The sequence below is a fragment of the Populus nigra genome, chromosome 16, assembly GCF_951802175.1.
Source record: "Populus nigra chromosome 16, ddPopNigr1.1, whole genome shotgun sequence".
In the NCBI taxonomy this organism is placed as follows: domain Eukaryota; kingdom Viridiplantae; phylum Streptophyta; class Magnoliopsida; order Malpighiales; family Salicaceae; genus Populus; species Populus nigra.
The window spans coordinates 7,809,224-7,836,839 of NC_084867.1; the positions used below are offsets into that span (position 1 = coordinate 7,809,224).

Below are 27,616 nucleotides of genomic sequence, written 5' to 3' on the forward strand. Positions count from 1 at the left end.
AATATTTTCTTCTCTTTTTAATATTTAAATTTTAAAAAAAATGAAATATCATTTTTCTGAAGCTATTTTCTCTTTAAAACATGAAAATTAGATCAAATTAAGGACAATGAAATTAATAACTACAAAAAATTAACCTGCCAAGAAATTAATTCTCTATATTTGCATTGTTCTTGGGAAAATATTTAGAAGCCATTGTTGAAGGCCGAGAAAGGTCCCTGGTCCAAGATGAAAGACCTTTCAGGCTATAACAACAGAACAGAGCTATCTTCATATTCCATGTGGCAGGACAGGTGTAAGGGCTTAGCATTCAACACCAAAGTAGCTGTCCTTACATTCACGACATATTCGCCGCTTTGCATGAACAACGACGTCTCTCAGCTCTCCAGCAGGTCCAATACGTGTCAGTCACCTAAGAAACCAATTCTACTCGTCATCTTCACATAAGATGTTACTGTTATGAGCCACGAATATATATCAGAGCAACTCTAAGACCTAATCTAAAGTAGCGAGCAAGAGTCATAAGAGAAGTTAAAAAGAGAAAAAGTTCACCTAGTAATCTTCTCTTCTTTGTTTATTTTTCTGTACAACCTTTTGTTTTCAGTGATTGAGTCATGGCATCCAGGCACGAGAAGGAGGAGAGGGCTGAGGCAGCAGCATGGCAAGCAGCATCTGATCTCAGGGACGTTAATAGAGAAAGAGAATGCTATGAAGAACGAGAAGCCAAAATGGCCACAGATCAACCACAACAAGAAAGACCAGGGGTTATTGGATCGGTGTTAAGATCAGTTGCTGACACTTTGGGGCATGCTAAAGATGCTGTTGTTGGTAAGAGCTTTGAGGCTGCAGAGCAAACAAGGGAAACTGCTGATGCAGCTGAAGAGAAGGCTAGAGAGAATAAGGATTCTGTTGCAGAGAAGGCAAAGGGGTATAAAAATTATACGACTCAGAAGGCGAAAGAGACTACAGATTCTGCTGCATGTAAGATAGATGAAACCAAGGAATCAGCTAAAGAGAAGGTTGAGAAGACAAAGGAATCAGCAAAGCAAAAGATTGGAGAGTATGAAGATAAGGCGAAAGAGTACAAAGATTATGCCGCTCAGAAAGCCAAGGACACTAAGGATTCGGTGATGGGAAAGGTCGATGAGTACAAAGATTATGCAGCAGAGAAAGCTAAGGAAACAAAGAATTCTGCTTTAGAGAAGACAGGTGAGTATAAGGATTACACTGCAGAGAAGTCAAAGGAAACGAAGGATTATACAGCAGAGAAAGCAAAGGAAACGAAGGATTATACAGCAGAGAAAGCAAAGGAAGGAAAGGATGTCACTGTTAGTAAGCTCGGCGGGCTCACAGAGTCGGCTAAAGATGCTGCAAGAAAAGCCGTGGACTTCTTATCTGGTAAAAAAGAGGAAGTGAAAGAGAAAGCAGCAGAGACTACAGAGGCAACCAAGGTTTGTCAATCATGTGGATAATTTTAACAACGATTCTCGTATGACGACATATTACTATATTAATCAAATCCTATTGATTTTTGGTACTTCAGGAGAAATTGAGTGAAACCGAGGAGGCGGCAAGGACGAAAACGGAGGGGATTAAGCTGAGAGGTGAAGAACATAGAGAGGAAGCTGCCCAAAAAGAAGCTAAAGACATTGAAGCTGAAAGGTACAAGCGATCGAGCTAGCCGAGCTTAAGCATTTTTTTCCTTAATGAATCTAATTGCTCTTGCGTTTTTTTCCTAGAGGAACTACAACAAGAGAGACAATCTTTGACAGTCTTGGGTTTGGGTCAATTAAGGACAGCATAAGAGGGAAGTTGACAACGGCAGAGGACATTGCTGAAGAAACAAAGGCTGCACGTGAGCGCGGAGGTACCGGACGAAAGTGTTTGAATAAAGATACTGGGAAGGAGGAGATGGTGATCCCCATTGAAGAGAATGCCACGGGAGCTGTGGCATCCATCCTAAAAGCGTCCGATCAGATGAGTGGTCAAACTTTCAATGATGTTGGACGAATGGATGATGAGGGAGTCATTCGAGTGGAAATGGAATGCACTCCAAAATTGAGCAAAGATCGCTGAGAGTTGAGGCAGAGATATATATATATATATATTATGCAGTATAACATCCAATGTTGATGATCTTTCTTTCTCTGTTCTTGGATTTGTGTATTTTGTTTTCAGTTGGCTGATCGGCAATGGATCAGATGTGGGAACTCGGCTCTAATGTTATCTAATGGAGAAGGCATATGTTTTTCTCTTTTAAGCTCTTCACACCCTATTATTAAAGAATTCTCACTTGTGTTTGGAACAAATTCAAAGTAGAACTGAGTTGAATTATACCATTTTAAATCTTTTAATAATAATATATATATACAAATGAAATTCCTCTTACAATATTTACAATATGAATCCTAAGCTCACATATATATATATTTACAAATGAAATTCTTCTTAATACTTGAAAAATATTAACTCTTCTAGATTTTAACATACATTAAGACTCTATTGATCGCTGCTCTTTCAGGTCTCCAGGTTGATCAAGTATTCTCATTCAACTTGGTAAATTCTTTTGATTGACACTTGTAAATTGATTTTAGGTGTAAACAACCTCTCAATGTTGCTTTATTGAAAGAAATATTAAATCATCACATTACAACCACTCCACTCTTCACATTAAAAAAATTTAATTAAAATATACGAAAGCTGAATCTAATATTCATATCAATAATAATAATAATAAAAAAACTCCCATGTAAGATGACCATGCAACTCTTAATACATTGAATAACTCAATTCCAATCCAGCTAAGCACCGCTCGTGCAGATTACAAGAGATGGTTAGGCAGGGTTTGGTGAACGAAGAAAGCATCAAAAGAGATATTACGTTGATTTGGTCAAAATTATCACAAAACCTAATAGGAACTATGGGGCGCTCTTTCTTTATTTTGGTAAAAATCCAATAATGTGTCTTTTTTATAGTTATGGAATGATAACTGTCACTTTGGATGGCATGGCCTTAATAGGAGGAGCCTATAAAGACTTGCTGCTAGACATTCTTGAATTTGATGTGTTGATAACAAATAGATTCTATCAATTTGTTGTGTTTAGTGGCGTAATTTATCAAGATAATTTTGGGTTAATTATGATATCTATTCTTCATTTCTTAGAAACTATACCACTACAAAAAAAATGGGGTATTAGCATCTGAATTTAGCAACGGATAATTCCGTTGCTAAATTCAGTAACGGATTTGCAACGGATTACACATATATTATTTTTTTAATATCAGCAACGGACTTTAGCAACGGATAATCCGTTGCAAAATTTACGTTGAATTTAGCAACGGATTTTCCGTTGCTAGATAAAAAAATAATTATTTAAATTTTAATATAAAACCAAAATTACGAACACCGTTGATTACATTTACAAGGATTAAATCCCAACCGTTTATTTTTTGCTGGCCTTGGTAAATCGACCCCAGTGCTCTTCCCCTACACCGAAATGCAAACAGATCTAGATGAAATGAACAAAACCAACAGATCAAAATTAATGATCTTCCACTCTTCCAGTCTCCTTCGTCCCTAACAAAATCGAACCAGAACTGTAGAAAAATCGCCCTCTCATCATCGATTTGATTTTCCTTTATCCCAAACATTTCATCTTCTTCGTGTCTTCAGCATCCCTAATTTCTTTTCTTCATCTTCTTCTCCTTCATCAGAACAAAATCGAACCAGACCCATCATTATCACCATCGAACGTGTTGATTTAAGGTATCTCTTTGTAAACGGGTTGGGTGTTTCACAGTTTTCTTCAATAGTTCAGGTAAGTAATTAAGGGTTTTTGTTTTTGTTTGTTGCAATTTAACTTGCACTAAAATTTTTTCACCTAACTTTCCCAATCCAGGTTTCTTTCTGTCCTATAGAACGATCTCGGTCACCTGTAACTCAAGAACACAGGTAACTTTTTTTTTTTCAATACTTTGAATAATGGTTTTAGGCTATTAATTCGGTAATATAGGGGTTTATGAAATGTTTTTACCATGATCTATAACCTAATTTTGCATGTGTAATTGAAAATTTATCAAAACCCCCAATTTAATTTTTAGGGTTACGGTTCATAAATTTTTTGATGTCCCAGTAGTTGAGCTATAATCATTTTTGCTTCCCTTTGGTTTCTTTTTGCCAGTAGATAGTTGTTTTCCCCCATGAGATACCTCCTGTGATGCATTTTCTTCTTCTGTAGCAGTCCAAGTGTTTCTTTTTTTCTTATTGTGATTTGGTGGTTGCTGATTCGTGTAGATATTATTTCAAAATATGCAATTATTAGTTTTAGTTGCAAAACTTATACGCATTTACCACATCAAAATAGCTGTCACTGGATATAAAGGGAACATAATGATAAGTTAAGGTACAAGAATTAATTTTTGATTAGAGGTTGTTTATGTTTATGTTCATGATGTTGAGTTTAATTTCCACACATACCTTATCATTACTATCACAGTTGTAAAGAAGGCATAAATGCTTTTGATATCATATACTATGAATCTTTTTAGGTTAAACAAATTGATGTAGTACTGAACAAAAAGCCTAGGGTGATTATTTTGCCAATTTTTGTAATACCTGTGTTTGATCTCCAACTGTGACAATCAACGCATCTTTATCTGGGCAGAAAGACACCCAGCCTTTCTTGGAGTAAACATGAAATTGCGATGACCCATCACATATATGCAAACACAAGGCATGGGAGTAGTCAGTTCCCCTTATTAGCATGCTGAACACATCATATCCCAAGGAGTTAGCCAGTCGATCAGCTGGAATGTCACGTCTATGCTTGTGAAGGCATGGGACTGTTTTTTTTCTTTCCTTATTCAATTCAGAAAAAAATTGTTATGAGAAGACAATTGCCATGAAAATATGAAAACTAAACAGTACTTTAACTTGGATATTCTTCCTGTTTTTCATAGTTTAACTTAGATTTGTTTTAAAGACTAGTATTATATACCCACTTTGGGGAGTACACATCCTCCTCCACATGATTATGGGAGGGTTGATGCATATCAATATTGTGAGGGCTTTCGTTTTCAAGATTTGCTTCAAACTCAAGGAGGTTTCTCTCGAGATAACCAACTTGTTTATGGAGGACATAATTTATATGGGACTTATGGGAGAGTTGATGGTAATGATGATGATGTGAACATTAGAAATGAAGATGAGGGAGACGGTAGTAATGAGAGAGGTGTATGTGATGAGAGAGATGTATGTGATGAGGATCAAGATGGTGTTCCATCATATCACGGTTCAACATCTTCTCCATACAATTATGATCAAAGTGTTAAAAGGAAGGGTTTTGACACGCCAATAGATCCAATAACAAGAAAAAAAGAGCTTTGTTTGTATGGAACAACAGAGTAAGTTCAAACTTTTAATAACTAACTTATTAAGGTTATATTTTCAAGTATGAAAAAAATTACTTATTATTGTGTAATTATTTGTTTAATATAAGTTTGTTATTATATATTTTCAGGTTTAATAACTCATCGTGTGGCCGTGCAATCGGAGATATTTTGAGGTCCAATTTTAAGGGAGCATGGCACTCTTGGGAAAAAGTAGATCCAATGTGCAGGGATGAACTCTTTAAAGAGTTTAAGGTAAGAACCAACACTAATTGTCATAATATTCTTTTCAATTTTGATCACTTTAATGTAGAATTATGAAAATTATCAACTGAATAGCTATGACTGATTTGTGTTATAATTTGTTCTTATTTCTTGTTTACTCTTTAATATCAATTTTATGCACTCTTTTTACTTCGTATATATATTATTTGGTAGAAAAAATATTCCTTTCCTGAGGAAGATGAGTCGATTGTTCGTAATATTTGGGAAGATAAGGCTAGGATAGCTTTGAATCAACAATTGACACGAGCTCGCAAGAAAGCCATGTCAAAAGAAAACACTACAAATATTATAGATTGTCTTGATAAAGGTCCTGCCTGGATAAACAATGATGACTGGAATCAAATGATCAAAGATGTTTGGTCCACCTCTGAATTTCAAAGGAGATCTGAATCTGCTAGGAGGAATCGATTAACCAAAACAGATGGCAAAATAAGCACTCATTCTGGAGGAACAGTGTCATTTGCATCATATCGAGCTAACATGGTATGGATTTTTTTTTATGCTTAAGATAATAAATTAAAATTTGTATATTTATCTTTTATAATATTTATTAATCTTGAAAGCAAGAGGAAGCTGGTGGAAAAGAACCTCCATGGGATGATGTCTTTTCAGCTTTGCATCAAAGTATTAAGCAATCTGGTAGCTTCGTCGACAACAAGTCTAAAAAAGTGGTTGTATGTATTTTTATTTGATTATTTCTTAATATAACTTAAGTATTATTCAACATTCAAATTAATTTATTATTGCATGTATTTTATTTGTAGGAAAATTATAAAATGGAGATGATTTCAAAGTATGGAACTGATCGGGAAAATCATCCTTCATTTGATGGAGCAGCTTGGTGTGTGGCTTCAGGAGGAGTTACAAAGGGTAGGGTATATGGTGCACCTCGTATGCCAAAATCAAAAGTTAGTACAAGCTCTTCATCACATTCCTACTCGGTGGAGTCATCATATCCCAGTTCATCGTATCGAGCATTGCAAAAGGAGATAAAGGATAAAGAAGAGGAGATAAAGAAAAAAGATGATTTTATTCTTGAAATGAAACGGCAGATGGATTCCATGAAAGAATATCTTGTGAACAATCTTGGATACCATGGTGGGACATCAAATATTGATCAAGGTATGCCACCACCTTTGACTCCATCAATACCGCCACCTATGGCTCCTCAGATAATGACACCTATGGGTCCCGCATCTCAACCAATTTTTCGACCTACACCTCGACCTTTATATCCTGATCAATCTTGTGTTGATCCACAATATCATGGTTCGTCTTCGCAACCAGCACCATGATTGTATCTTTTGTTGTTTTTTTGTTTTATTGTATTTGAACTTAATTGTATTAATGCAAGTTTAACTAAATTTTTATAATATCAATATTATTTTTATTTTGTTTTTTATTAATGATATAATTATTTTTAATATTAATTAATTTATGTTGGTTATATAAATTCTTCAACTTTTAAAATATCCATAAATAATTAAATAAATAAATTAAAAGTCATTTTAATAAATAAATAAAAATTAATTTAATAAAAACAAATGCAATCACCAACGGATTCTCCGTTGGTGATTGCAACTGATGCATGAATCAGCAACGGAGAATCCGTTGCTGATTTGGCAGCAACGGATAATCCGTTGCTAGTTGTGCAACGGATAATCCGTTGCTGATTGTCAGCAACGGATAAATCCGTTGCAAAACAATCAGCAACGACAAATCTGCATCGGATTTTTGCCGTTGCTGATTCCGTTGCTAAATTGTTTTAGCAACGGATTTTAGTATTATTTGCAACAGAATCGTCCGTTGCTAATTACTCCATTTTTTAGTAGTATACATCCTTAACAGATGTAAATTGTAGCCTTATAAATCAAACAAAATGTAAGAATCTCTACTTGATTTTAACATATTAGTAATAGCATGGATAAACTAATATAAGAAAAAACATAAAAAAAAATAAAAGAAAGAAAGGAAAATAATAAATAAAAGGTAAATTACAAATAGAAAGGCAACTAGTAGAGATAAGTTATTTATATGGTGATGGTCATTTTTCCAAAAACTAGACGGCTTTTTTATATTGTTATACAAGCTAAATCCTATGTCAATTATAATTCACAACCCTGTATAAACTACTTATAATATATACAAAGTTTACATAATAAATTCAAATACAATCTGAATTTCTAATTATAGTTGTTTTCTTCCTTTAAGCAATATGAACCCTAACTAATATATATTATTTGTCAATTTAATAACTATTTTGAATAAAACTTAATCTTTTAGTTAATCATATGAACTCTTATCCCTGTAATGAATTATTATTTACTAATCAATCATGCACGTTTTTGTTCTCTCCTAATTAATCATGAATTTTAACCTTTTAGTTGATTTCTTTGTAACTTTTCTAATTGATATGGGCTTTAACAAGACTAGGTTGATTCTACTATTAATTGTTGGTAGATTTTAACCTCATTTTTACTATTTTATTTTTTTTATAAATGAATAACTAATGTTTTTACCTAATGAACTTATTTAAAAGGTGTTGGCCACTTTCCTGTAATTAGATAAATCCTAGGTAAATTTTAATTCGTAACCCTATACAAACTATTTAAAACATATAAAAAGATTATATAATGAATTCTAATATAATCTGAATTTCTAATTATGGATGTTTTTTCTAAATGCATTATAAACCCTAACTAATTTATAATATTTATCTATTTAATATGTTGATTATACTATTAGTTGGTGGTTGATTTTAGCCTCATTTTCTTTGTTTTTTTATATAAATAAACAACTATTGTTTTTACCTAATGAACTTATTTTTATGGTGTTGGCCTCTTTCCTGTAACTAGATAAATCCTAGGTGAAATTTAATTCACAACCCTATACAAACTATTTACAACATATAAGAAGATTATATAATGAATTCTAATATAATTTGAATTTCTAATTATGGATGTTCTTTCTAAAAGAGATATAAACCCTAACTAATTTATAATATTTGTCTATTCAATATGTTGATAACTATTTTGAATAAGATTTAATTTTCTAATCAATCATGTGAAATCTTATCTCTGTAGTTAATTGTTATTTGTTAATCAGAGTCACGTCTTCTAGCTCTCCTAATTGTTAAACTTAGAAGTCAAAAACACCAAATTTTTTCATAGATCTCTATTATATAAACAGGTAAAGAACAAGATCTATTGGTTGACTGATGAGACACGATCTTTGATTCAGGATCAGTAAGGTTAGGGTCAGTTGGCAATCTGCTACTTTCAAGGGCTACTTTCTTAACACTCGACAATCACTATAGAGGATGACTCCTGATACTTCTCTAGCAGGATTGCTCATACTAGTGTTCCTCTTTTGGAGTTACGCATCACTGATGATTAGATCAAATAATCTTTATTTTCCCTTCCAGATGATAAAGCTCCTAAACTAGATGGTTATACCTCATTATTCTTCAAGAGAAGTTGGAACAATAATGGTGAAGACTTCATTACTGTTGTGAAGTGTTTTTTTTATTCCTTTACTTTGCTTAGAAGTGTTAATGCTATTAGAATTGTCTTGGTCCCAAAGGTTGAAACTTCAACCACTATGAATGACTTTAGACCTACCTCATGTTGTAACGTGATGTACAAATACATATCTAAAGTCATTTGAATAGATTGAAGGAGATTTTTCTGGAGGTCATTGGACCTGCTCAAAATGCTTTTGTTCTGAGAAGACAAATATTCGATGCTATCTTGTTAACTCAAAAGTTAATGCTTGACTACCACTTAGCTAGTTATATGTCTAGATATGCTTTGGAAATTGACATCAGGAAAGCTTTTGATATAGTTAGTTGGGATTTTATCCTTACAGGTTTAAGAGCTATTGAAGTATTTGGTGTCATGGTTAGATGGATTGAGGTATGCATGTCTACGCTTTATTTCTCTATGGCTATGAATGGAGAGAATCATGGTCTCTTCCCATCTTCCAAGGGTCTTCAGCAAGATGATTCTTTGTCCTCTTATTTTTTTTTTGGCTATAAAATGTTTAAGAGGCATTCTTAAAGAGGATTCACAAAACCCAAGGTTTTGTTATAACTAGCGGTTCCAACATAATGCCATTACTCACATGTGCTTTGTTGATGACCTTATGATCTACTATCAGGTAGATAGTGACTTAGACAGGTATGTGAGAAAGGTTTTGGATGATTTTGCAGGGTTGTCTAGTCTTGTTATAAATCTAGAGAAGAGCCTTAATCTTCTTATCAGAAGTTGATGATGAGTTTGGAATCTCTTCGTAGGATCTTTTAGGTTTTAGATTAGGTTCTCTACCGGTAAGATATTTGGGTGCCCCATTGATATCTACTAGACAAAGTCATTTTGATTATAAGCCTTTGGTGGAGCGAATTCTCTCCAGGATTAAACTGTGGACCTAATTAGCTTCAATTATTTATATTAGGCGTCTTTAACTGATCAAATCAGTTTTCGTCTCCATCCAAATTTCTTGGTCCTCCATGTTTATTTTTCCTTGCTGTGTTATTAAGAGGGCTGGTATCTTGGTTGCTTTCCTTTAGAAATGCTACTCTCTCTCCTACTCAGGGGCTAAGATGGCCTGGGTCTATGTTTGTTATCCATTTAAGAAGGGTGGCCTAGGATAAAAAAGGCTCAAACTTGGAATAAAGTGGATATTCTCAAACATATACGGCGACTGCTTTTAAATAGATCATCAGTTTGGTCTGAATGTTGTTAGTGATGAACTTGGTTTGTGATGTTGTTAGTGATCATACAATAAATAAAAATGGAATAGATTTAGATGTGATGGCACATCAAAGTATTTTTTGGATGCAATAGGTTAAAGACTGCTTGTTCTTTAAGATATAACTTATCATATGCAAACATATACTCTCAATGAATGGATATTTGTGGATGTTCAATTTCACCCCTTAAAAGAGTTATAATAATAAATAACAATTAGTTTTTGTATTTTTTAAGATTTGAGTTGAATTTGATATCTGACTCTCATTCCACTCGTATCTTTATAAGGAAGTAAAGGTCTCATACTCCTAGCTAGTAGTTATGGTTCTTAGGATTAAATTTTATCAATTTTCTCTCCTTTTCTTTTACCAAATAGTGGAGGAGAGGGAGAGTAGACTTGGACTTGGGCTTCCTAGGTAGATGGGTGTAAATCTATTTTACCACTATATATTATACCTAGTTTTAAAAAAATCATAGTTCTTGTTATGTTTATTAAACTCATAAGATTTATATATGTTGTGCATATAATTAACGTATACTAATGTTTATCCTTGTAACTTTTTTTTTAACTTTTAAATCCATTCATCTCCATCACTCTCATCAAAGATGAAAATCTTTTTAAGACTTTTAGACCTTTACTTTTTAGTATCTAATTATTTTATTTATTAAAACATTATATATTTATGATATAAGATTATATAATATTGATTATAGGGTTGACTTAAGACTCAATCCAAGGGATTGTTATTTTTATTTATTTTAGGAACTTCCTTCTTATTTAGAAATTATAATTATATGTCATGTATAAATAAACACACAAGTTATTCAAGATATAGGGTGTATTTGGGATTATAGTAGTGGTTAAAATTCAAAGTGTTTTTCACTTAGAAATGTATTAAAATATATTTTTTTATTTTTTTAAAAATTATATTTTATATCAGTACATTAAAACGATCTGAAAATATAAAAAAATATTTTTTAGCAAAAACAAATTCAAAATTTAAGGAAACATAATTTACATCGCATTTCCAAACAGATTCATAGTTTCTCGTGGTTTTAATTTCTCCAGTAATATAAATTATATCATTATATTTTTTATGTTTTATAATGGTATAGTGAGGGCCTAATATATATATTTTTTATGTTTTACAATCCTAAAGTTATATCTTTATTTTTTCACACATCCCAAACCAATGGATTTCTCAATGTCCAAGTTTCATTTTTGTAGAAGTTCCACGTATCCTCACTCTCTACTAGAATCTTTTGCAGTACCGCCCGCTCTCAGGAGAGAGTTATCCACGTTGTTCTATCAAACTAATTTCTAGAGTTTCTTCGGTGTTTTATTTTCATTTTTTGTCTTAATTTTTGTTGATTCCACCTCTATAGTGCTTATTCGGCAGTGGGTTTCTTTTGGGTCTTCCCATTATTTATGCCTTAATTTCTTGTCGATTCTATACTTCTACAATTCTCCTTCGGCTTTGAATTAATTTTTGGTCATAACTTGTATGATATAATGACACGTAATAATTACGTGACTGACTTGAGGCTCAATTTAAGATATTGTTATATTATCCTTTTTTATTTAGGAATTATGATTTTAATATTTTATACATAGCTTTTGTTTAAATAAACAAGTTATTCAAGATGCAGTCTCTTAGGTTAATTTCATGTTCTCCTACTGTCTCTCTCAGACAATAACCCTTTTCTTGGTTACAAAGTGGGATGCTATTTGTAGTTCAGTCGAGGAGAGGTCTTTCGGTATGATGATAGTGGGGGCCGGCGATGAGTCCATTCTTCCCGACCAATAAAGACAATTTGGCATTCAGTGATCATAAAGCTTAGAAACTTGAATGTGAATCTGTAAGCTAACAACGGCCCCGAAATGTATATCACTTTTGTTTTGTTCATATTCCATTTTGACTTGTGTGAATTTCTCTGTTCCCCTGATGGAACATCCTTTGCCTTGGACTTTTTGTTTTTTCCTTTTATTACTCTTAAATACATATTACTAGTACTTGGAATTTTATCGTGAAGATTTCATATTCCAATCTTTAGTGGAAATTGGAGAGCTTTCCATAGATTACCACTAGCTAGACATCAAAAACGATATTATCCACTCACTTGTTATTAGTTTTACTCGCGATCAAGAAAAAAATAAATTCATAATAGCTTTATTTCAAGAGATCAAACAAAAAGTATGGATTGTAAGAAAATTCTAGCAAATACTGAGAAATTGGATTACGAAACTAAGGGAAAAATATACATTCTTGTTAAGTAAAACAAGTGATGAAGAGAATTGCAAACAAACAATAAATTTACTAAATTAAATAGTAAAAAAGATAAAGTATAATAAAAAAACATAAAGGATAAATTATATATAAAGGGTAAAGCCTAAGAGAAAATGATGTTGATGAATTATATTAAAAAATTAATTGGTATGGGGCTAGCTAAAAAATATATATTATTAGTATAACTCTTCTAATTAATGGCCTTGAAACTAATTGTTTCAAAATAAACCTGTCTTAGAAGTCAGTTTTTAACAAGAAAATCTGTAATTAGAACAATATATAAAGTTAAAATGGAACAAGAAAATAAAAATCGATATAAAATTCTTTTGTTTTATGGTTAACCTTAGAAGAGAAGCTTCCAAAAGACTTCAAAGCAAACTATTGCTAAAATCCCCATCACATCGATCCTATATTTTATTAAGAAAAAATAAATACTCCATGATGTCGATCATGACACGCGTAGTTATCATCATATTCTAACAATTTCTTCGATTGTTATAATAATAATAATAGTAATAATAATACGTGTCCTGCATGTCACGCTTACTTTGGATACCAATAACTATAGAATTCTCGCATCGCGATCGATCCGCTATCTTCCCATGTCCGTATAATTGTTGTCGGAAGTTTAATGGAATTTTGTGCTGACCTTCACACGTTTTTATATGTACCGAAGATCCCTTGTCGTGAGCTTTGAGAGGACAAGAGAAAGAAACTGGTTTGAGAGAGAAAGGAGAAGATTTGATGTATTTTTCTCTATTAAATTTTCAGTAGACATGTCACATGTGTGTTTGATAAACTTATTTGTACATTAAATTCTATCTATGTTGGATCAAATTGCTTCATGGGAGATACATTTATATTAAGTTCATGTTATGCTAAAAAAAACTCAATCTTAAGTGGGGGGGGGGGGGCTTCGACATGATTAATGAAACAAAACATGTTTTAATAGATATATTTATATTTTGTTTTACTTGAACCAACAATATTTGGGATAAAGGAAGCTTCCGCTCGTGGTGAATCCCCGCCCACTTTTATTTAATTTTTCTCCTGGTGCATCTCCACCAATCCCGCTTAGTGATTGCAAGAGGGAAGTGCTTGGATTCATCTCTTCCTAACCTTAATGATTGCAAGAATTAGTGACATGCATGTAATAGGCCAAGGACTTTATCGTCGATATGTGATTGGATTTGTCTTACAAAGTGTGGAACCGCTTAAGATGTCATCCTATAATTCAACTAGTAACTTATGGTGATGGAGCCCATGTCCATGTGCCAGCTACATGGTAATGGTAAGCACGTAGAAGACGAGGCCACCTCACTTGGAAAAGAAAACAAACAGACAAGAAATTTGATTAATGAAGAAGAAGTATGTCAGAACTATCAACGCCCCGAGGAAAAAGACATGCTTGCAAGTAGGTGGACTAGCTAGCACTGCTCCTCTCAATATATATTGCTCAGTTTCCCACCCAAAATTCTGCTCAGCGCAACATGGCTCCGTCACGTCGGAGACTAACAAAGTTTAGTGTTGGTCGATCCATAGCTCGTGTTGGGATCCGTTCTCCCTCCCTTCCGTCCAAACCCACCTCTAGTTCCAGTGAAGGTGATTCAAAAATGGAGTTTTTGGGCAGTGGCAAGGAGAGTTTTTGTGGTGATGGTTTTGGAAATGGCAACAAGGTTATGGTGGTAGTCGATACAAGCCGTGAAGCCATGGGTGCTCTTGAATGGGCGTTGTCTCACACGGTTCAGAACCAAGATACCATTGTTCTTCTTTATGTCTCTAAGCCATCCAAACAAGGTCAGATTACTCTAGTAATTACTTATAGCTACGTACTGAATTGATGAGACTAATCAAACGGACTACCGTAGCAATCATACTGATGATTAGGTAATTTATTTTTTAATTCAGGCCCTGAATCTAGTTTGAAGCTTAATCTGAGGGCTCATGAGACGCTTCACTCCATGAAAAATATGTGTCAAAGGAGAAGGCCAGGGGTAAGTGACAACGACATTCCATTAATTTTAAGCTTAAGTTCTTAAGTCCACAAAAGACAACATGACATTAAAGTCAATGAAGCCCCAAGGTTCAAAGGGGCACCATCGATCGTTAGTGCCAACTGCCAACCATAATAACTTTTTTATACCATGTATTAGAATATTTAGTTAGTACTAATATGGGATAAGTTATTAAAATTATTGAAAAATGTATAAAAAAAGAGTATCTCGCTGCCTTAACAACATTAAATAGAAATTCGTAAAGTTGTTGATTTCAATTATTTTGTATGTATGCAGGTGCAGGTGGCGGTGGCTGTGCATGAGGGTAAAGAAAGGGGTCCAATAATAGTGGAAGAAGCAAAACAACGAAGCGTATCACTGCTTGTGATGGGGCAAAGAAAACGATCGATAATGTGGCGCCTTATTGAGAGATGGGCAGGGAAGGGGAACCGCGGTGGCTCTGGGGCGGTGGGGTATTGCATCCAAAATGCTTCCTGCATGACAATTGCAGTGAGGAGGAAGGGCAAAAAACTTGGAGGTTATTTGATCACCACCAAGCGTCATAAGAACTTTTGGCTTTTGGCTTAGATTTATTTCACTTCCTTCCCTACTTTTGTATGATTCTTAAGAGAATCGATTCTGGGAATAGCCGGTTCGATGAATTCAGGGGGCATTTATATAGGTTGTGTTGTTTGCAGCTGCACAGTCTAAAAGTTAAAAAAAATAAAACAATAAAAATATTGGTTAAATTGTTGAGAACATCACAATCTTCTTATTGAATATTAAATGTTCAAATATTAGACATTCTTTTAAACAATTGAATATACAATGTACATTGTTAGCAGCACTTAAAAAAAAAAAAAAAAGTTGCAATACAATACATATTTTTTAGCATTGTGTTTCGGAATTATTTAAAAAAAAAGTTAAAATTTTTTTATTTTTTTATTTGCTTTAAATTAATATTTATTTTATACTTTCATATTATTTTGATGTAATAATGTTAAAAATAATTTAAAAATAAAAAAAATTATTATTTTAACATGTTTTGAAATGAAAAGTGCTTTGAAAAACAACCGCTGTCACACTTCTAAACATGCTGATAGACTAACAACGCAACACATGAACCTATGTTATTTTTCTTTTCTTTCTCTTTTTTGAACATGTTTTGACCGGTACTGTTTTTGTTGGGTCATTCAAGCAATCAAACACACACAAATTTACGTGGTTCGGCAACTTGGCTACTCCACGGAGCTACTGGTTTGTATTAATCAAGCTTTGAAACAATACAAACAACAAAACAAGGAGGAGGAGAAAATTCTTCTCTACTCAACTCAACTCTCCCTAGCTCTCTCTCTGTGTTTCTCTCTTGTTCTCAATCTTGTTCTCTCTGCTACGTCTCACATCTCAGCTCTCAATAGCACCCTCTATTTATAGCTGATATGGGAGACAATCTTCTTTATTTAGTCAATTATGGTGGCCACCGTTTTCTTTGTTTAGGCACCCACCATTGACTCTTACCATGCAGCCATGTTTGACAGCAGCCATGCTTGACATGGCTGCCACTACCACCATCTTGTGTCCACACATAACAATCTCCCACTTGGACACAAATGGTGCTAGATCTGTCTTTTAATCTCTGAGACCAACTGAAGCTTTACACAGCTTCAGTTTATCAAGAGTAACTCCTTTGGTTAACATGTCAGCTGGATTCTTGCTTCCGCAGATCTTTTCTAGCATTAGTTGCTCCTCGTCTAGCAATTTTCGGATGAAGTGATATTTGATCTGAATATGCTTCGTCCTGGAGTGAAATGCTGGATTCTTGGCAAGGAAGATTGCACTCTGACTGTCACTGTACAAAGTACCCTTTTCATTCATCTTGCCCAATCCTTTCAGGAAACTCTGTAGCCATACTATCTCTTTTGCAGATTCTGAAACTGCAACATATTCAGCTTCGGTTGTTGAAAGAGCGACGATCTTTTGTAAGGTCGAACTCCAGGAAACAGCAGTCCCTCCTAGAGTATATACATATCCTGTAGTGCTCTTTCTGCTATCAACATCTCCTGCTAGATCAGCGTCTACAAAACCTTCAAGTTTCAAACCACCAGCTGTGAAGGTAAGACATGTCTCTGATGAACCTTTTAAGTATCTCATGATCCATTTCACCGCCTCCCAATGTTGCTTTCCAGGATTGCTCATATATCGGCTTACAACTCCCACTGCATGGGCAATGTCTGGTCTAGTACAGACCATAGCATACATCAAAGAGCCGATAGCTGAGGCGTATGGAATCTTATCCATGTATCCACTTTCTAGCTCAGTTTTTGGTAACTGGTCTTTGTTGAGCTTGAAATGATTCCCCAGAGGTGTACTTACTGGTTTAGCATTATCCATACTAAACCTGCTGAGAACCTTCTTGACATACTCTGTTTGTGAAAGCTTTAGTATGCCTTTGTCTTGATCTCTGATGATTCTCATGCCAAGTATTGGTTTAGCAGCTCCCAGATCCTTCATTTCAAACTGTTTTGACAATTGTTGTTTCAGCTTGTCAATCTCCTCAATGTTGGATCCTGCAATCAACATATCATCCACATATAATAGTAGAATGATGTAGGAGTTGTCAAAATGTTTGACATAGCAACAGTGATCAGCCTGGCATCTTGTGTATCCCGAACTACATATGAAGTTGTCAAACTTCTTGTACCACTGTCTTGGAGCTTGCTTCAAACCGTATAGGCTTTTCTTTAGCTTGCAGACTTGGTTCTCCTTTCCTGGTATTTCAAACCCCTCTGGTTGTTGCATGTAAATGTCTTCCTCCAATTCTCCATGAAGAAAAGCTGTTTTTACATCTAATTGTTCAAGATGTAAATTCTCTGCTGCTACTATCCCAAAACAACTCTGATTGTTGTAAGCTTCACAACTGGAGAAAATATCTCAGAGTAGTCAATCCCTTTCTTTTGTTGAAATCCTTTTACAACAAGTCTTGCCTTGAACCATTTGCTTCCATCATGCTCAGTCTTTACTCTGTAGACCCACTTGTTTTGCAAAGCCTTCTTTCCTTCAGGTAGTGTGGTCAGCTCCCAGGTCTTGTTCTTCAGCAACGAACTCATCTCATCCTTCATGGCTAACTCCCACTTGCTTGAGTTTCCATCTTGTAAGGATTCTTCATAACTTAGCGGCTCACCACCATCTGTCAGTAAGATATAATTCAGTAAAAGTGTGAACCGTTGTGGGGGCTTTATAGTCCTTGAAGACCTGCGAACATAACAATTGGTTCACTTGGCTCTGCATCGTCTTGTGTAGTGGTGGGTACAGATGTGCTTGAATCTTCTTGTAAAGACTCTTGAGTTGTGTTTTGCTCGGTAACATCGGGAAGGCCTTCTAACCTTATGAATTCAGATTTTTGTGGACTTGTATCTGAATCAGTCATATCTGTTTCTGCACTTGATCTGTCTTTGTACAAAACTTTCTCATTGAAGATCACGTTCCTGCTTCTGATAATCTTTCTGTTCTGATCATCCCAGAACCGAAATCCAAATTCTTCATCTCCATAGCCAATGAAGAAACATTTCTTGGATTTGGCATCTAGCTTGTTGCGAGCATCAGAATCTATATGCACATAGGAAACACACCCAAAGACCTTTAAATAAGAGAGTTGTACCTCTTTTCCTCTCCATACTTCCTCGGGCAATCTGAACTTCAAAGGAACTGATGGTCCACGGTTGATCAAGTAAACTGCAGTATGAACTGCGTCAGCCCAGAATGTTTGAGGTAGCCCTGAATGCAACCTCATGCTTCTAGCTCGTTCATTGATGGTCCGGTTCATTCGTTCAGCAATGCCATTCTGTTGTGGTGTGCCTGGAATGGTCTTTTCCATTCTGATACCATTAACAACACAATACTCCTTGAAACCTCCATCAATGTATTCTCCTCCATTATCAGATCTTAAGCATTTCAACTTCAAACCTGATTCATTCTCAACCATAGCCTTCCACTTCTTGAATGTTTCGAACACATCAGATTTATTTTTCAGAAAGTAGACCCATACTTTTCTGCTGAAATCATCAATGAAAGTTACGTAATACCGAGAACCTCCAAGAGATGCCACTGGAGAAGGTCCCCATAAATCTGTGTGCACCAGTTCTAGCTTTCTTGGTCTTAAGGCCCTGCCAACCTTTAAGAAACTGAGCTTCTTCTGTTTTCCAAGAACACAGCTTTCACAAATGTCTAGATCAACATTTTTAAGCTCTGGCAGTTTTCCCTTCGACTGAAGTATCTTCATCCCCTTTTGACTCATATGGCCGAGTCTACAGTGCCATAGTTGCGCTTGATTTTCTGCTTCAGTAGAGGCAATAATTTCTTCACATCTTGTGGTCATATACAGGGTGCTGGTTTTCTTTCCACGAGCCAAAACCATTGCTCCCTTTGATACCTTCCACATACCTCCAGAAAAAAGGATTGAATGACCACTCTCATCAAGTTGTCCGACTGAGATCAACTTCTTCTTTAGTCCAGGAACATGCCTTACATTTTGCAAGTTCCACGTAGATCCATTCATTGTCTTGATCTGCACTTCTCCTATACCCACAATCTTCATTGGTTGTCCATCGGCCAGATAGACTACACCGTGATCTCCAGCAACATAGTTTTGCATCATCTCATGGTGTGGTGTACAGTGGAATGAAGCACCAGAATCAAGAATCCAATCATCAATTGGACTTTGTACAACAAGAATCAAAGCGTCTTGCACCTCATCTGTGGTAGCGTTTGCAGAGTCAGCTTCAGGTTTTTTCGGTTTTGTGCAATTCCTCATGAAATGACCAGGTTTGCCACAATTCCAACATTCAACCTACTTTCTGGGTCCGGACTTGCTTTTACTTCTGTATCTTGATTTGGATCTGCCTCTGGATAAGCCTCTATCCTGTCTCCTCCCTCGAGTGTTAATGTTGAGAGCTGATCCTGAACTTGAACTTTCACCTGAGTCTTTCCTTCGTACTTCTTCAGCTAAAATCAAGTCTCGGATGTCATCATATTTCAGTTTGGATTTTTCAGATGAGTTGCTCACGGCTGTCCTCATACCTTCCCAACTGCTTGGAAGTGAAGCTAGTAAAATGAGTGCACGGATCTCATCATCAAACTCAATTTCTACAGATGACAATTGATTTGTGATGGTATTAAAGTTGTTGAGATGTTGTGTGACGGAGGTGCCTTCTGTCATTTTCAGGTTGAACAACTTCTTCATCAAGTGCACTTTATTGTTTGCCGAGGGCTTCTCATACATCCCAGACAAAGCTTCCATTAGTCTTGCAGTGGATCTTTCTTTTGTAACATTGTGAGCAACTCTTCTTGATAAGGATAGCCGGATAATACCCAAAACTTGTCTATCAAGAAGCAACCAATCTTCTTCTGGCATATTTTCTGGTTTGCTCCCCAACAGAGGAAGATGAAGTTTCTTCCCATATAAATAGTCTTCAATTTGCATTTTTCAATATCCAAAATCTGATCCATCAAGTTTTTCAATTCCCGCAGCCTTTATTTCATCTGCCATTTTTACTGTATCTCCGATTTGAATTTTTCAAATCTGACCTTACAGATGTGTCCGGAACGGCCAAAACTATTGGAAACGACACTGAGATCACCCCAATCGGACTTCGGATGGCTCAGATTTTAACAATCAAAGTTTTGGATCAACGGACGGTGCAGATGAAGCCGCGTGTCAGGCCAGAATAGTGTCTGCGAAGCACTGGATCAAAACCCACTTTTGATGACGTGGCAAGATGGCGTGTCCTCCACGTAGGACAACCAGGACCCACTTTTGCTGACGTGGCAAATGCACGCGTGATTCTTGCTGACGTGGCTGCTGACTGGTCGGATGCCGTGGTCGTTGACTGCTGAGGTGGCAGGTGACTGTACGGGTTTGCTGGCGTGGCTGATGCCGTGGCGGGTCAACCCGGTTCAGATGCAGGTATCTGGGTAGAGACGACGCGTGGAGAGCGTGCAGCGCGTGGGAGCGCGTGGGCAGTGGCTTCGTCGGCGCGTGTGGGCGCGTGCGGGCATGCAGGATGTCGGTTCTTCGCCGGGTTTTCACCAGTGAATTCGTCTCCTCTTGCTCTACACGATGGTATGCTCAAAAACACATTTTGAGAACTTTGATTTTTGAGTTTGGATCAAACACCCTCCTTTTCAAGAACAAGCTCTGATACCAGTTGTTGGGTCATTCAAGCAATCAAACACACACAAATTTACGTGGTTCGGCAACTTGCCTACTCCACGGAGCTACTGGTTTGTATTAATCAAGCTTTGAAACAATACAAACAACAAAACAAGAAGGAGGAGAAAATTTTTCTCTACTCAACTCAACTCTCCCTAGCTCTCTCTCTGTGTTTCTCTCTTATTCTCAATCTTGTTCTCTCTGCTACGTCTCACATCTCAGCTCTCAATAGCACCCTCTATTTATAGCTGATATGGGAGACAATCTTCTTTATTTAGTCAATTATGGTGGCCACCGTTTTCTTTGTTTAGGCACCCACCATTGACTCTTACCATGCAGCCATGTTTGACAGCAGCCATGCTTGACATGGCTGCCACTACCACTATCTTGTGTCCACATATAACAGTTTTTTGTAACCATCTTTCTCTTTTGAGCATCCAGAAAGGCTTTTGGAGTAACCTTTGCATGCAAAATTAATGAAAGCCTATGAATAATCGAACATCTGTTTCAGTAATCAAATTAGAGTGGAGCGTAAATTGCAAATAAGAAAATATGATGTTCAAAGAAATCGTAAACAAAAGTAACTTAGCAAACTTCACTGGAAAATTAAATCACAGAAACCTCTTGATATGCATGTTAAGCGGTACAAGATGCTAATAAGAGAAGCTTCAGTGCTAAAATGGACTGAATAAAACAACACGCGCACAACGAGCAGCTGAAAAAGGAATGATAGGGAAAATCAAACACAGTTTAGATCTAAAAGACAAACCAATTGGGAAAACAGACATTCATCTAGGAAGAACTTAAACTATGCCTGTAACGCTATGGAAATAAGTAAAACAGAACCTATTTGCTGTAAAACACTTCAATTCATCAATCTTCTGGACACCATTTTGACGTCCTTCCAAACAATTACGTGATTTTCTGAGTATAGATTTGTGGAGGTTCTTCTTCGAGGCCAGACAATTGTTTAACAGTTTAAGCATGCATCACTTGCATATACATATGGGATAATAGGGGGACTGTCTAATAGCAGAACATCTAATACAAAATGCTGTTTAAAGAATGCAGTTCTGATCCATGGCCTGTTTCTAATCCCACGGGCCTGCCTTATTCACACAAGGAATCTCATTCCCACACCGTTGAGGCTCTTCATTTTTTATACACAAAAAAACAAAAAATTACAGACATGCAGCCATTTTAAAGCATCAAAATATTGGAAAAGCATGAAAAACAAATGCTGTTGTTTTGATTTATTCGCACTGAAGAGACAAAAATTTAAAGAGAAGTGATGAATCCTTTCCTCCACTAATTAGCTACTATATTACCTATTGATTCTTCTTTTGCATACCATAACAATAATAAAGCATAGTATTATACTAGATAACCGCCCTGTGCAAGGGCGGAAAGAAGAGGGGCAAGCTGGGGTCCGGGCCCCCCTAAAATATTTCACCCCTGTAATATATATATATATATATATATATATATATATATAAAAGGTAATTAAGTGTGGAGGAGGTTTTTTATTCTACAAAGGTGAGTTTTCTTATTGTAATTAAGTGTAATTTTTTAATTTGATTTTTTTAAAATTAATTTACTTAGCACTAATATAAATCTTGTAAATATAAAATCATTTTTTTGCACAATAAATTATGCAGAAGGTCAAAAATAAAAATAAAAATATAAATCATAAGTAAAATTTTTCAATGGAAAGATTGAAACAGAGGCATCAATTAATTTATTTTTCATCAAACAAAATAAGGTAACTTAAATTTAAAATCTATTTTTATTTTGTTTTGAGATGTTTGTTAATAATTTGATGAGATTTTTTTATATAATTCTACCATTTTTGCTTTATTTTTTTCTTAGACCTGCTAATTTTACCAATTGTTTTTTGAATTCTTGTTATAGTGTTTTCTTTTGAATTAATTAAATATATTTTATTGGTTTATTTTGATTATACTTTGATTTTTTTTATGTTCTGTTTTTAGCAGAATCACCAAAATTATCAATTTTTTCTCACGATATATGTTTTGATTTTAGGTTGAATCATGAACAAAAAATAAGAAGAATTTGATTTTTTTTCAAAAAAAAATTGATAACTCGCAGCCTAGTGAACCATCTCCAATGTGTAATGTTAAAGTTATGATTGAGCAACTCCAATGCGTCTCAGTTTACAAAGAACCTGCGTTGATTAGTGAGAATAGTTCTTTATTATTTTATGCTTTATTTCAAAGTTTATTGAACATAAATAATGCTTCGTTTTAGCTAATATTTCTTATATACTTTGTATGTTTATATTTGAAAGATATAAAGACCAACAACATTAAAGTAATGAATATATTATAAAGATGAAATTAACTTTGTTGCTTTGACTCAATTTGGTATTTCTTCAAACCTTTTACCTTATACAAAGATCATTATATGTTTATAGTAAGTTATTTGAATAAAACTAAATTATACAGGGTTTTTTACAACTCATGTACAATAAAATACAATAAATATTATATTTTATTATATTAATTATGGCCTCCCCTAACAAATAATTCTAGCTATGCCCCTGGCCCTATGCTTTGGGTCGGGATAAATTTTTCTTCACATAAAAAAAAATATTCAGCATTCTTAAAAGAGTAAGAAAAATTTAAGATTTTGGTCATCGATTCAAATAAGTTCAATAAACATGGTTAATTTAATAATATAGCTGTAAAATAAAAAGTCAACGACAATGATCAATAATAAAAAGTGTTTTTTAATGTTATGAAAAGACATCCTATAAATATTTTAAAAAAAATCCAATGATCTTATTTGATAACAAAACAAAAATTAAATGAAAATGAAACAACATTATAAAGAGAAAAATAAAAAACAAAACTAAAACTCAATCACCAACAAAGCAAACAGTGAAGGATGACATGAAAGATAAATTAAAAAAGACAAAAAAATTAACTCAAGTCAATATGTCAAACACGCGACCAACTTATAAAGGCAAGATAACTCCATACAAAAAAACAAAATAAAAAAAATAGAGGTCAACTCCTAGGGAAAAAAATAATTAAAAAAATTGAAAAAAACATCTCTACTTAACTTGGGTTAACTCGACCAACCTATGATTGAGGATGTGAGATTGGAATAACATCTTAGACAGGAAAGCGGAAAAACTCATGAAATTGAAGGCCCAACAATATAATATCGAATGATAAAATTTGAAAAAAAAACAACAAAAAAAAACAAACTAATAAAAGACCAAAGTTAAACTGGTCTAATCCTCGAAGCCCATGTCCCGGCTCAATCGGAATAACTTCATAAAAAAGAAAGCAGAAAAACTCATAAAGTTGAAGGCCCAACAATATGATATTGAATGATGAAAATAAAAAAAATAAAAAAGAACCTTATAAAAAATCAAAGTTAAATTAGGTTAATCTTCGAAACTCGTGTCTCAGCTCATGAGACAAGATTACCCCTTAGAATGCAAGCCCAAAAAGTCATGAAGCAAAATTCTCAACCATCCAGAATTTAAAAAATAAAATAAATAACAATAAAAAAAATGATGACCAAATCTGATACAAAAATTAAATGAAATAAAACAATAAGAAGGGATTAAATTGAAAAATAAAATAAATCAAGAAAATAAAAAACAAACCCAGAAAATAGCAATTAAAAGAATAAGGACCAAGTTTGATAGATGAAAATTTTAAATAAGGATAAAATTAAAAAAAAATATTCTAATTCTATAAATTAATTCAAATAAAGCAAACATTAATCAGAAGAACAGGGACTAAATTCAAAGAAAAAACAAGTTTAAAGGCATGGGAATCAAGAGGGAGAGAGGGGGAAAAAGAAAAACAAAAGAAGAGTAGGTCATTGGTGACAAACCAGTGGTTCGTTGTTCACACATGTCACTCAAGCATGGAGGTGATGCCGGGCACTTTCCAATGCTGCCTTGAAATCTGGTGTTTGGCCAACCGGCAAAGATGCACACACCACTTGAAACTCACGAACACACCCACACACTGAAGTATGTAATGCACACGACAACCATTTTTTTAATAATATTTAAATTTGCTAAATTATCAAATCACCCCTTAGCCCACGTGATAATTACAAAAACAAAAAAACAAAAACCATAATGGAAATACATAAAAGATCATAACAATAAGTTTAGGATTATTTTCTATTAAGGGCGATTTAGTCATTTTACTGTTTAAAAAATGAAAGACCAAGAAGCCCTTGTATGTTAAGCAATTTTTTTTCTTTTTAAGGGTAATTTAGTTTTTTTATTGTGCTAGAAAAAGTTAGATGATTGATTTAACCCTGATCAATTTAACAATACCAAATAAATCTCATGAAAAGATCATTTTTCTCTCTATTTCATGCATCATTGGCTTATACTATGGAGGGCAAAAACTTCATTACACTATAAAAAATCACAGTGCAATGAATCTTGCTCCACAATGAATCACTTATGCCTCCTAGTGTTTTTTATAATTTGAAAGTTTAAAAGTAATCCACACTCAATATCTTAATTGTGTGCTAATTTGGAAGGTAGCAATCATGAAGAATATTAGATAAACGTGTTAGAGCATCCATACCCTTGCTAGCTAAACCAAATTATTAGCTATATTAGCTAGTAAGCATGGTTTTTCCATAGCTTTCATGCGCTTTAAAAGGCTTTCCACTCTAGCTTTGTGAACAGTGCTAGCAAGCACTATTCAACTCATCAAATTGTTAATCATGGTAGCGGGAAAAAAAATAGTAGCATGCGAGGAAAGGCTATTTTTCATCTCTGACACTAAAATTCAAGTAGGAACACACTTTTATATTCTCTCCAACCAAAAGCATCAAATCTAATGGTAAGCATAAGGCCTGAATATAAGCATAAGAAAGCCAATATAGCCTTTGTTTTTGTGGGTTTTATTGAATTTGAAGTGGAGAAGATGGTAGCAAACAATTTTGATGTATAGCAATAATGCAACATAGCACATAAGCAAACACAACACACAAGTCAATTATTTAGAACAACATAAAGAATACAAATCATACAAACAATCATATAAACATAAAAGCATAAACTAGAAATGATGTTGATGATATGCATGCATGACTTAACTTAAAAATTATCCTTCCTAGTTGGATAGTTATTTTGTCACTAAAGCAACTTAATTTTATTTCACATTACGATGTGGTATATGGGTCTCCCTATGAGATAAGATGAGAAAAATGATCAAATATCATCTATAAAGTTAAGGTGTCTCCACCTAAGGCTAATGGTCTTAAAAACTTGATAATTGACCTAGCAAAGTTTGGGTAAAGAGTTGGTTACATAGAAAGAAGATGAACTCAATTAATGATATCTCTCCAATATTTATCCTAGGGCTAATTGCATTACACACATTAATAATAGAAAACAAATCTCTAGATATAATGCATATAGAGAAAAAGGGTAAGGTAAAATAAAAAGAAATGAATACATAGGAATCCTTTCCTTGGAAAAAGGTGTTATGATAACAAATATAATAAAATAAACACATAAGCATATAAAATTCTAATTATCAGACGCTCTCGATTTATATCACATTTTTAATGCAAGGTAAAAAATAAAACCTAATGGAATCTAACACGGACTACACATAAAATATCATCATAATCAGCCAACCATCTCTCCAAGGTTTTTATAGATTAAACAAACTACTCATAGATGAGCCAGTTAGAAAATAAAAGTTTTGAAATGATTGATTAAAAACAAATTGCTTATGGATGAGCCAATCAGAAAATGAGGTTTGGAAATCAATTGGTTAAAATAAACTACTCATGCACGAATCAATTTTGAAAATAATCGGTTAAAATGAATTGTTTATGGGTAAACCAATCAGAAAAACTTGGGTTTGAAATTATCTGGTCAAGACAAGTTGCTTATAGATGGACTGATTGAACAAAAGATTTTAAAAAAGAATCAATTAAAAATAAATCACTCATAAGTGAGCCAATAAAATAAGTACAAGTTTTGAAATCAATTGGTCAAAATAAATCACTCATGAATTAACTAATTAAACATTAGATTAAAAAAAATCAGTTGAAAACAAATTGCTTATGGGTGAATTAATAAGAAAACACACAAGATTTTAAAATCAATTCAATAATCCTCAAAATTCATCTCATATTTATGGTTAAGACACAATAATAATCAAGCAATCAATTTTTATTCAATCATCTCATCTTCGAAAATTAAGCCACATAATCAAAATTAAAATACAGAGTTTGAGATTTCACTTGACAAAACACTTTATGAAGATGTATAAAGTGCAATCAATTAAGAAATGCATGACAATAATTAATCAAATAATTAGTCATACAAATTAACAGTCACTCAATCATTCAAGCATCGATTCAATAAATACCAAGATCTGCACTAATCTTAGATAATCCTTAAAAATCAAATCATAATCCCATAATCTTAGTTCCATCATAGAACATTGATAACATTCAAACCAACCTCAAAATTACTTAAAGGGTCTTAGAGCTCTCATGTTTGGCGCACTATGGTGTATCGCATACAGTTCATTCATTCAAATATCCACAAATAAAAATAAAATACAATTATTTTTAATTCTAAATAAAATAAAATAAAAATTCAGATTTGAGAAATTATAGAGATACCTCTAATCTAAGTGAAATTACTATTTTACCCTGGTGAGACTATGGAATTATGAT

At 34.1% G+C, this 27,616-nt stretch overlaps 3 protein-coding genes across 3 annotated transcripts; all 3 read left to right on the top strand.

Annotated features, from left to right (window-relative positions):
* The first annotated feature begins 211 nt into the window (after nt 1–211).
* LOC133675121 (late embryogenesis abundant protein ECP63) lies at nt 212–2,207 on the top strand. The gene is made up of 3 exons (XM_062096399.1): nt 212–1,448; nt 1,541–1,659; nt 1,737–2,207. Exons 1-3 carry the CDS (start codon nt 612–614, stop codon nt 2,071–2,073), a joined length of 1,293 nt encoding a protein of 430 aa, XP_061952383.1. The 5' UTR covers nt 212–611; the 3' UTR covers nt 2,074–2,207.
* A 2,786-nt stretch (nt 2,208–4,993) lies between these two features.
* Nucleotides 4,994–6,965, top strand: LOC133676053 (uncharacterized). Its single transcript, XM_062097621.1, has 5 exons — nt 4,994–5,400; nt 5,517–5,640; nt 5,824–6,153; nt 6,234–6,344; nt 6,435–6,965. Exons 2-5 carry the CDS (start codon nt 5,608–5,610, stop codon nt 6,963–6,965), a joined length of 1,005 nt encoding a protein of 334 aa, XP_061953605.1. The 5' UTR covers nt 4,994–5,400; nt 5,517–5,607.
* A 7,085-nt stretch (nt 6,966–14,050) lies between these two features.
* LOC133675068 (uncharacterized) lies at nt 14,051–15,459 on the top strand. The gene is made up of 3 exons (XM_062096346.1): nt 14,051–14,503; nt 14,615–14,700; nt 14,998–15,459. Exons 1-3 carry the CDS (start codon nt 14,197–14,199, stop codon nt 15,286–15,288), a joined length of 684 nt encoding a protein of 227 aa, XP_061952330.1. The 5' UTR covers nt 14,051–14,196; the 3' UTR covers nt 15,289–15,459.
* The last annotated feature ends 12,157 nt before the right edge of the window (nt 15,460–27,616 follow it).